The sequence below is a fragment of the Culex pipiens genome, chromosome 3 (genome assembly GCF_016801865.2).
Source record: "Culex pipiens pallens isolate TS chromosome 3, TS_CPP_V2, whole genome shotgun sequence".
Classification (NCBI taxonomy): domain Eukaryota; kingdom Metazoa; phylum Arthropoda; class Insecta; order Diptera; family Culicidae; genus Culex; species Culex pipiens.
This window is the reverse complement of record NC_068939.1, coordinates 156,415,052-156,425,996: the sequence shown is the minus strand read 5'-3', so window position 1 is coordinate 156,425,996 and position 10,945 is coordinate 156,415,052. Positions and strand designations below refer to the sequence as shown.

The 10,945-nt window shown below is 39.3% G+C and overlaps 3 protein-coding genes across 3 annotated transcripts; 1 reads left to right on the top strand and 2 right to left on the bottom strand.

Moving 5' to 3' along the window:
• Positions 1-3,148: 3,148 nt before the first annotated feature.
• On the bottom strand, positions 3,149-4,603 carry LOC120414591 (uncharacterized). The gene is made up of 8 exons (XM_039575832.1): positions 4,524-4,603; positions 4,307-4,458; positions 4,134-4,228; positions 3,962-4,072; positions 3,808-3,904; positions 3,623-3,748; positions 3,422-3,551; positions 3,149-3,346 (listed from the first exon to the last, which is right to left on the bottom strand). Exons 1-8 carry the CDS (start codon positions 4,573-4,575, stop codon positions 3,249-3,251), a joined length of 861 nt encoding a protein of 286 aa, XP_039431766.1. The 5' UTR covers positions 4,576-4,603; the 3' UTR covers positions 3,149-3,248.
• Positions 4,604-7,435: 2,832 nt separating this feature from the next.
• On the bottom strand, positions 7,436-9,107 carry LOC120414569 (arrestin domain-containing protein 17-like). Its single transcript, XM_039575807.2, has 2 exons — positions 8,815-9,107; positions 7,436-8,560 (listed from the first exon to the last, which is right to left on the bottom strand). Exons 1-2 carry the CDS (start codon positions 8,957-8,959, stop codon positions 7,542-7,544), a joined length of 1,164 nt encoding a protein of 387 aa, XP_039431741.1. The 5' UTR covers positions 8,960-9,107; the 3' UTR covers positions 7,436-7,541.
• Positions 9,108-9,345: 238 nt separating this feature from the next.
• LOC120414567 (arrestin domain-containing protein 3-like) lies at positions 9,346-10,713 on the top strand. Its single transcript, XM_039575791.2, has 2 exons — positions 9,346-9,562; positions 9,626-10,713. The coding sequence occupies exons 1-2, from the start codon at positions 9,427-9,429 to the stop codon at positions 10,657-10,659; spliced, it is 1,170 nt and encodes a 389-aa protein (XP_039431725.1). The 5' UTR covers positions 9,346-9,426; the 3' UTR covers positions 10,660-10,713.
• The last annotated feature ends 232 nt before the right edge of the window (positions 10,714-10,945 follow it).

Here is a 10,945-nt window from a genome sequence, read left to right as displayed (position 1 = left end):
ATAAATTTTGATAATGTGCACCACTTTCGAGACATGGCTACGTATAGTTTGGTTTCAACTTAAAATTTGCAGTTTTCCGATTTTTAAAATAGTGCCCATGAGTTACCGACCATTTCTGAAAGTTTTTTTTTTCCCGAAAAGTTCAGAAAATTTCCAATATTGTTATCTTATAAACAGTTAATATTAGACCTGCGTCGTACTCTGTCAACTCACACGAAATCGTTGCCCCGACCCCCCTTGGATTTTCAATTTTTGAACATTCGAAAAAATACGTGTTTTCAATAATTTGCAGCCTAAAATGGCCATGATGTGGAAATTAGGCGTCAAAGGATCGGAAGGATCAGAACTCCAAAAAAATCTATTTTTCGTCGCAAAATAAACAAAAATAGTTTTAAAAATTAATGTAGTTTTCGAATAATAACCCAGCTATACAATCAAGGTAACAATCAAGAGGTATCGCGACATTACAAAAAAAAAAATGAAAAAGTTATCTTTTTTGTTTCGTTGTTCATTTGCCCAGAAAAGATGACCCCCTGCTCCACAAGAAAAAAATTGTTTTTTGGGTTATTTTAAGCATCTGTGCAAATTTTGAGCGAAATTGGTTGAGATTAACCCATTGATACCCGAGCCTAAAGCTGGTGAAAAAAAAAAATCATGCAAAAATGACTTTTTTAAATCGTTAATAACTTTTCAGGAGCGAGTTTTACGGCTTTGGTGTGTTCTACAAAGTTGTAGAGCATTAAATTTTCAATAAGAATCTCACGTTTGGGAATATTTGGATGGAAGTAGCGCACCGTGCAGACCAAACTGTAAGAAAAATGAGTTTTCCATACATTTTTTCGATGTTTCCCATACAAACCTAACCTTCGAGTATCAGTGAGTAAATGTTGACCGATTTTGCTCATATTTGACCCAGAGTCCTAAAATAGCCCAAAAAACAATATTCAGCTTGTGGAGCGAGGTTTTGAGGAAAAGTCCCATATTCTGGGCACCCTATTGTTCATGCATGTAGCGGGTGACCTTCAACGGCCGTCGGCCATGATCGACAACGACAAACTTTTAAATTTTTTTTTTAAATTCGTAATAGTCTGCTTTATAGAACTTACAATTACTATTATTACAACTTTTTAGAACATTAATATACTCTAAAAAAGGCCTGCCCAACCTTTTTGGCACTTTTTATTTTACATTCTTGACTGTTTAAGGGGTTACATACATGTAAATCGTCAAAAATGTCCGAGGTTGGTATGAGCACACACTTAAACTTTTTTATAATCTTATTGCAGGGCATTTCATCTATTAACAAAATAAATATGAAGACATTTGGATGTACCATTGCCGAGATATAGCTATCTTAAGTTAGCAGCTTCAAAAAACGGGTGCCATGATATCTCAACCAGGCCTGCACAAAGTTTCCAACCCAGCGTACACATGGAGCAAACCAAAATGTCTGTTCACTGCTAGCATGTGACTGCCTACTGTGTCTATTCAACCACTGCCGCCTGACTTGTGCCGGTCGGCTGCTGGAGAATGAGAGACGTGAAAAAATGAGCTACACTCACTCAATTCGTGTCATATGACTGACTCGTAAAATCCTCTTTAAACACTATTCTGACTATTTTCAAACAGTTGAATGGTTTTAGACTGTGCAAAACACTTAAAACAACCATAACTTATATTCAAAATTACATTTCCACGCATAAAAACGAACTTTTTGTGTAAAAACTTGTTTCTTTATGTGTGTGCGTGCAACGTCGAATGAGCGTTGGTCGACTACTGCCTCGCATTGCAGCTGCTCAATGAGCTAGGGCACTCACGACTGCGTCGGGTTTGTTTATGTCACGGTTTTGCGGTTCAGTGAATGGATCTCAAAAATTCGTGTCAGCGTCGCCGATTTTCGAGTCATGACCCCTGACATTTTCAGCACTGATCTCAACACTGCTTTGACCAAATCAGCTCAAAATTTTGGTGAAGACTCGTAAAACCGGTCCTGTGTGCATGACGAAGGCCGATTTTCAAAAAAATAATTTAAAAAAAAGATAAAAATGTTTTTATGTTTTTCATATAAAAAACGTAAGTTTTTGATTTTTGTATTTTTTCAAAAAGCAAAATTTCAAAATCGGGCTTCGTCATGCACACGGGATACGTCTTGAGAGTCTTCACCCCAAATTTCAGCCAATTTGGTCCATCCCATCTCGAGATATCGTGTCACCCGTAAATCAACTCGGTGTTTAGAGAAAACCGTTCACAAAGTTTGAAAGTTCGCTTTGCGCATGGCAAAATTGTGAAATCGTCTCTTACTCAGTTCAGTCATGAAATATGTTCGTGAAACTTTCCTGAGTGAATGAAAATCATCTTTTTAGTAAATTTAATGAATTTTCTGTAATATGAAATTTTGTGATTTTCTACATGTATGTAACCCCTTAAATGACGTGTTTCAGTTTTTTTGATTTCATTGATGAAATTGGTTCTCAGATGACCAATAAACATAACATTGCCAAAAGTTTGTAAAAATATTTCTGCATGTCGTTTTCATTTAAGTTTTAAGTGAAAAATTGGTCCGGCTCGTGGGTCGGATGGATTTTTGACACAAAATTGAGTTAAAAACGACTTGCAAAAATATTTTTACAAACTTTAGCCAAAGTAACGTTTATTGGTCATCTGAGTACCGATTTTACTACGAAATCAAAAAAGGGGCAATTTAGAGGTAACAAATGTGTTAATTGAGCCAAAAAGGTTGGGCGGCCAGGCCTGTTCTAAAAAAATGACCCTGCAAAGTTACAAACACGAAACTTAAAAATAAAAGGTTTTCGTTCTAAATGAAAAACTGGCCCTTCTGGGTTATAGCAGCTTCGAAAAGTCATTTTGGTACAAATCTGCATGGAAGTATATCAGAATTTGCTTGAAAACTGTCCTCAGGCATTTTTGCGATATAGGAGTATGAGGACGGATCAGAAGAAATAAGTATTGGTGAGAACTGCAGATCGAGGTATGATCATTTTTTTGTAAAAAATCCACTATGACAGATTTCTATAATTTTTTTTCTTGTGGGTGTACTTTAAATTTTCCTTAAAGTAAAATGTCTCCAAAAAATTTACAGTCGTGTAACGAAAATTCCGTCACGGAATATAAAAAAATGGACCTCGGATTCGTGATCAGGGAATAAAAATTGTCTATTAAATCCTATTTTAAAGTTATACACTAGTGAGTCATCAGAGAGTCCTTGCAGTAAAATCGCTCATGAAGCCTTAGACGCCATCACTATCCTTCGCCTCCTTCCGGTAGATGTTCCAAGTGGCCAACGCAAGTAGTGAGATTTGCACCACTATCAGGGGCTGTTTGATGACTGCAAATAAAGTGGATGATGGTGACGCATTACGGCAACATAATCCTTCAATGAGGGTAGGTCCGTGCAACTTACGATTGTACAGAGACCAGGCTTCTCCGGCGAAGGTGTCACACTCAAAGTGCAGCTGGCGGAAAATGGCTTCCAGGATCGTTGTTTGGATTTTTATCACCAGGACAGCTAGTCGCAGAAATTGAAACTTTTTCTGTGAGGCATTTAATGGAAAAGTGATGTGAGTATTTTTAGATGCGTTTGCGAGCGTTATGAACGAGATACCTTGATCTGTTGATCCGGAAAGGATGGTCCAAGAAAGTTGACAAGTAAAGTGAATGATATTAAATATAAAAGGATGGAGGTGAGTGAAAACGGTAGGAAGGCGTAAACTGTGCGATAGTAGCGGTCCTGGAATTAAAAATAGAATCAGCAATACTATCTAAGTAACAAAGCTAGTGAGTACTCACAACATCTGTAAAATAATACACGATTTGTATGATGTTCAATATCGTTGTAACAATGGGAAACTGTATTATGTAGATTCGTACCCTTTTGTACTTTCCGCTAAAAAAAGATCGTGTGAATGAAATTAATTGGCTAGAAAGAAACTGATATACTTACAACAATCTAAAGAGTATGCGTCTGATTCTTCCTCCTTGACCAAGACTAGAGTTGTTAGATTCGTAATAGTTGCCCACATTATCATGTCCACCTGCTACCATAACGATATACCTGTAAATCAAGTCCTTCATTACTCTGTGTTAGGTAAAGAAAGCGTTCCAAAGTTGCTCACATGTACAACGCCAGCACGCTCCAGGAGAACAGTATCACCGATACGAGTTCCATTTTTTCCGACGCCACCGCCACAATGCATAGCACCACTATCACCTGGGCAAAGGTTTGGGCCGATATTAATTAATTGTAATATCATTTTACGACCTCCTTCGTCAGTTCGATGACACATACCAGGTAGATTCCATTGGAGAAGATAAGCGCCTTTTGGCAGCGCGGCTCGTACCGCCGAACAAGGTGTTTCACTATTTGCACGTAGAGTACCGTCACCAAGACAAGAAATACCGCCAAAACTGCGAGTAGCACTATGAGCGCAGTTGAGTAGGCTGAATCATGTGAAAGGTTTGAACTAATAAGGTTGTTCAAGTTATTGCAGAGTTTAAGAGCTTACCGGCGAAATATTCCTCCACTGAGGGGATGTAGCTGAAACAGTTAGAAGCCATCGCTGGACAGTGCACCGCTCCTGATGAATTGAGATACTCAACTGATTACCTTGGTTTGAGGAAGCTTTTGGTACTTCAGTTGTCGATATCTCCCCAGACAATGGGACGCGAATTGAATTTTTTTTTTGTCTAAGCACTCATAACCACATAACCTCTAACGCCAAGAGGAACATTGAGTTGTTCTACTCGTATTTTCTCGTAACTTATTACTGACTTGGCGAATTAAAATAAAATTTAGATTTATAATAGGTTTGCTTGTAACAATAAAGAAGTATCGAGATTTAAAAAAAAATGAAAAAGTTCTTTTTTGCGTTTCTTTTTTGTTTCGTTGTTCATGCATGGTGATCGGGTGACCTTGAAACTTTTTCGAAACATTTTTTTAAATCTTAATTGCAACATTTATACACTCTAAAACAGGCCTGCCCAATATTTTTGGCACTTTTTAACATTTTTGACCGTTTAAATGACATGTCTCAATTTTTTTCTTGATTTCATTGATGAAATCGGTTCTCAGATGACCAATAAACATAACATTGGCAAAAGTTAAAATGTCCAAATGTCTGTGATATGCGCCAATATTTTAGACAAACACAACAAAAGCTTTTGATAAGAAATCGAATTTTAAAGGTTGCGTCTAGTCGGCACACTAGTAGGGCGAATGTTTTGTTCCAGCACCATTGGGTACAATGACTTGATTTTAATAGGGTTGCGAAACGGGTGACTTTTCCAGATAGGTGAGTTTACAGTTTTTTTTATTATTTTTTTTTGTTTTTTTCAGAAAATTATAAATTAAATACAAAGATTTTTTCGAATGATAATTTTCGGATGCAAGTTCTAAACAATTTCATATTGATCATACAAATGCATCGAAGTGATTAACGTTTTTGCGTAGAAAATAACACTATCAAACAAACATCTTATTTCTTTTTTTATATTTTCTTTGTTTAGGCGCAATTTTGACTTGTTTTATGTGTTTTTGCCAATGTTTTTAAAAAAGCTATTTTTCTGTTGTCAAGTTTGGCTGTGTGTTTACAAACATTTGCTATATTTTATACATAAATAAGTATGCAGTAGTTTTTGTAGTGTCCCAGACTATGCCCGTACGATTTTTTTTTTACAATTTCAATGATAATTCTATAAAAAAAATTGAAAAACAAGCAAAAAATTTAAAAAGTGAAAAAAATTAAAACGGCAAAAGGTATTTTCTGTATAAAAATTATTTTCTTTTCTGTATAAAAAAAATTCATTGTTTTCAATAGGGGGTCGTTTTGTACCCCAAATAAAAATAATTTGATGGTGACCATTGAGTTTCTTGAGCAAAGTAATACTTATGTAACTAAAGTTTAATTTTTAGGGTTAAGGATCCACTACACGCGAACATTTTTAACTTCGACTTTTTTACGGAAATTGTCATAACTCTGGATAGAAAACCAAGCTTCCCTGTACCGTGCGGTACACGCGGTTCACTTGTACATACCTCGGTTTTGCTTTGCGCCTGCTTTGTTCGGTTTACACCCGTACCCGACTCTCTCGAGCCGAGGATATTTTGGTTCAACATACCAGCGCACCACGACAATCTCGGCTCGTCGCCTCGGTTGTGTGTCTGGCACTCACCCGAGGCATGAACCCAGCGTATGAACCAAGGTGCTTCACTCGGCACGAGCCGAGGTACGTGCCGTGGTACGCTGCGGTTAAAAAAAAAAAAAAAAAAAAAAAAAAAAAAAAAAAAAAAAAAAAAAAGAAAAAAAAAAAAAAAAAAAAAAAAAAAAAAAAAAAAAAAAAAAAAAAATAAAAAAAAAAAAAAACTAACCCCCGGTTTTCAATACCACGGCGCGTACCACGGCACGCTGGGTTCATGCCTCGGGTGAGTGCCAGACTCACAACCGAGGCGACGAGGCCGAGATTGACGTGGTGCGCTGGTACGATGAACCTAAATACCAACACACAATGGGTTCAGGCTCGTACCGAAGCTAGAAAACCTAACCCGCGGTGGTGCGTTGGCACTGGCGCATGGAAGCCTTGTAGAATATAAGTTTTGCTTGTTTTAAGTGTTTTGCACAGTCTAGAACCATTCAACTGTTTAAAAATAGTCAAAATAGTGTTTAGAGAGGATTTAACGAGTCAGTCATACGACACGAATTGAGTGAGTGTAGCTCATTTTTTCACGTCTCTCATTCTCCAGCAGCCGACCGGCACGAGTCAGGCGGCAGTGGTTGAACGGACACAGTAGGCTTACAGTCAGATGCTAGCAGTGAACTGACATTTTGGTTTGCTTCATGTGTACGCTGGGTTGGAAACATTTTGCAGGCCTGCTCCCCACTATCCAATATAAATAAATAAAAATGAATTTTGTTCAGAAGGTCACTCTGAACAATGTTTGTTGTACAAGCAACTTTTTTCTTTTTTTTAAATATTCTTCTTAATTTAGGCGGAATTTTGACTTGCTTTATGTATTTTTTTGTTCTCAAGTTTGGTTTGTGTGTTTACAAAAATTTTCGTTATTTTATGCCTAACTAAGTATGCAGTAGTTCTCAGTGAACTCTGTGTAAAAGGGGTGTCGAACTAAAAAGTGACCCCGTTCGGTTGACAACATTAAAATGTATTTTAAAACACTTTTTTCATCCAAATGTTGAAACCTAGGCTTGTAATTTAAATTTTTATATTTTTATATTTTTTGCCCCCCACCACACACACTTTGGTCAGAGCCGAGGGACATAAACTTCAAAAAATATTTGCAACGGCCTAAATGCAGATAAAAAAACATAAAAATGAAACAAGATACCCATGATAGCCAAAATGACCGGGAAAATAAAAAAATAAAAATAGTGTTTTGGTCTTTAGAGGGTACATTCACTTATAAAAAACTTTATTATTTTCTAAGATTAACACTTTTATTGTATTTATTTTTGGAGCTATAATAATACAATTTCAGTATTCGATTAGTACCATTAAGGTGGAAGACACAACTAGTACGGTGCCGCCCCACAGTTCTTCTCATTTTCCAGGTCGAGTGATTCCTCGCATGACATGGAATTTAAAGTGCGTGCGGCAAAAATCATTCTACGCTCCTCTACCGACCGGGGTCCATCCTCGGACTGCGGAGCCGATGGTTGGGTAGGCGAAAACCCTTCCAGGGCTTCCCGTTGCTTGTCCACCACCCTTTCCACGTGGGCATCCATATTCGCTATGCTGGTCGTACCGAGCACAATTGGAAGATTTAGCACTAGTCGCTTCCGGGAACGTATCGGATGGACAATAATTTCAACCTCGTATTTAATCTGGATGATCCGGCAGCGCTCGACATCACTTGGAATACCGGCACCTACTAGGATGTTCTCCTCGAAACTAATGTCACTCCGTTTGGATATTTTGCTTGTTGTTCTCTCCTCCAAAACGGTGCGTTCGATGTACTGATCAACACGGGGTATCTGACTTATAAAGGTATCTACCCGTTGTAGCTTCATGACGATCGTCCTCACGTCAACGCTGCTCTGGTTGTTGACGTGCACTGTCAGCTCGATTATATCTCCTGGAGCGAATCCCGACTTGGAGATACTTGCGGACACTACCAGCGGTTCAGTGAAGCCAAAGTAGAACGAAGTCATTGCTTCCGCTTGACTAGGCATTGACAAAGTGTCAAAGTGGGGGATCAGGTCGTAGATACCCCTCACGGTCATTTCACGTTCGTACACGATGTCGTGCTTCCAGGGACGCTCCAGGGAAAGCTTTACCAGGTACCGGATGTGCCCGTATCTGCCCTCCATAGAAGTGGGTGCGTTCGCTGGGATAACGCAGGAAAATGGGTAGTGGTATGTGCCGGCGACCACTTCCAGCGGATTTCCCACGTCCGAACCCACTAGATAGTTTATTGTGCTGAAGTAGTCTTCGCGGCCCTTGAAGTGGGTCTTGCGCTTCTTTTCCAGCTCGTTTTTCAGCTTGACGCTCCAGTAGGTTGCGGCGAATCCATTTATGCAGAGACAGATACCTTTGGGAGAGAAGTTGTAAAAGTTTATTTTAGCATATCTAAGCACTGAGTCATACCATTATTAAACATTATTGACTAGGTTTGATACACCTGAGTCACATAATTTGATTGATGATTCTCTGATAAGAACTTATGGGATGCTGTACCGAATCCACACTTACTTTAAAAATCTAACATTTTTGCTACTAATACCATATTTTTCCCTCGTAGATATTTTTGAATGAACTTCCAGAGCTAATCTAGAAAAAACTCACCCCTAAATTTCTTATTCTTCTCAAGCGTAAGCTCCACCTTTCCGGAAACCGTTTCGCCCGGTTTGTACACTCCAGTTGGATTTCCATCGAACTGAATGTCACACTTGATATGCTTGGAATCGTTCTTTTTGTCCTTTCCGGGCATCCTGCTGTTGTCCGTCTGCCTCTCTTCCAGACCAAATCTAACCAAATACTGCACGTTCCATTCGAGTGGGATTCCTTCGGCGCTAATTTTGTTCACTGTTATCGTTTCGATAAAGCTGCATTATCAAATCTTGCTGCGCGTTTTTTTTTTGTTGATAAAGGTGTAATGAACTATCAGTGATGTTATTCAAACCCAGCACAAATGAATGATTTTAACGTATTGAAGTTCATTTGGAGGTTTTTTGGTTCTTCCCCCTATAGGTGAATCATCAAACTAGCACGTTGAACAGTATCAGTGTTCATTTGATATCGAATTGATATCAGGTAGCTTTGTCTAATCCTGGGACCACTTTCCCGATAAGTATTTCTGCCCTGTGTTTTGGTAAATTTCGATAGAAATATTTAGCGCAAGGGCAGTTTAGTCATTTTTCAACGTCGGAATAGGTCGAACAAGTGGGCGGAACAATCATGCCTAAAGAAAAGTCCTCCAAACGAGTGAACTGCGATATCCTGTTCGACAACAATCCGAACGGTATCTTCAAGGCTGGTGACGCGGTGTCTGGTTCAGTTACCTTGACGTTGACCCAGCTGAAGAAAGTGCGAGGTATTCTTTGCTGAATTGAATCGTCGTTTGGATTTTTCCTTCCCTTTGGTTTTTTTTTCACAGGGGTATGTCTACTCATCACGGGATTTGCTGAAACGTTCTGGACCAGCAAGGTACCGCACGGTCCAAACAACAAGAAAACCAAAGCTCAGTTTAAAGGACGTGAAGATTTCATTGCGCAAAAGTCATACCTTGTGGGATCTGAAACGGGAAATCCAATTGACCTACCAATCGGAACAAGCAATTACACGTTCCAGCTGAACATCCCACAAAATGTTCCAACCTCTATGGAAGGAAAGTACGGCCACGTACGGTACGTTGTGAAGGTAACCCTGGAGCGACCATGGAAGCACGATCAGAACTTCCAAATGCCGTTCACCGTACTGGCTAAGGTTGAGTTTGATGAAGGCAATGCCGCGCTAGCAAGACCGATCAAAGTCGAGGACCAGCTAAGATTCTACTGCTGGATTTGTCGATCGGCTCCACTGATGGTTACGGCAACAATCCCCAGATCGGGTTACGTACCAGGAGATACAATCAAGGTTGTCCTTGCAGTAAACAATCTGAGCAAGGAAGATGTTTCGGAAATCGTCGTCAAGTTTCAAAAGGTGATCACATTCATGAGCCAGGTTCAGGTCGTTGAAGAGACGCAGCTGTACGCCGAAAGCAAGATGATCAAGTACGAAACGCTGGAAATCCAGAAGACCCTGCCGGTCGCCAGACTCGCCAACGAGACATTTGAGAAACATTTTTCCCTGGGTCCCATCACTCCAACGGAGGATAGAAACAGCAAAATCATCAAAATCGGCTACGAATTGGACATTCTGGTGAGACCAAAACTTTCAACGAAAAAAATCGAACTGGTGATTCCGGTGGTGATCGGATCGGCCGGATTGAAAACGGAAGAAGCGATAGAATTTGCCCGGTCCACCGGAATCGACAAGTTGGCCGCTGGGTTGGAGCGGGAGAACCCGTCCGCTCCGCCTCCGCCGTATTACGAGAATGATACGGGTGATCTGTACCCGGCCAGTTCGCTGCAGAAGGCGTACGAGCGCGAGTTGAGCAGTGAGGAGTGCGATGAGCGGGATAAGTATTGAATTTGAGCATGTTTCAACAACATTATTGTATTAAATAAAGAACAATGAAAATTAGGTTTTATTTATTTCATTTAGTCCGAATGAATTTTAGACAGAATCTTAATTTTTCACTCTATCAAGAAAAGGTTGTTCAAAAGAGCGCATTCCGAAATATAAACTGTCACTAGGGTGACAATAAAAAAAAGTACCTGTTGAAGTTTATATGGTGCAAAACGATCCGAGTTGATCCTGATTTTTGGTGATTTTTTGATAAGGGAGTAAGTTTTTCAAATATTTTTGAATTTTA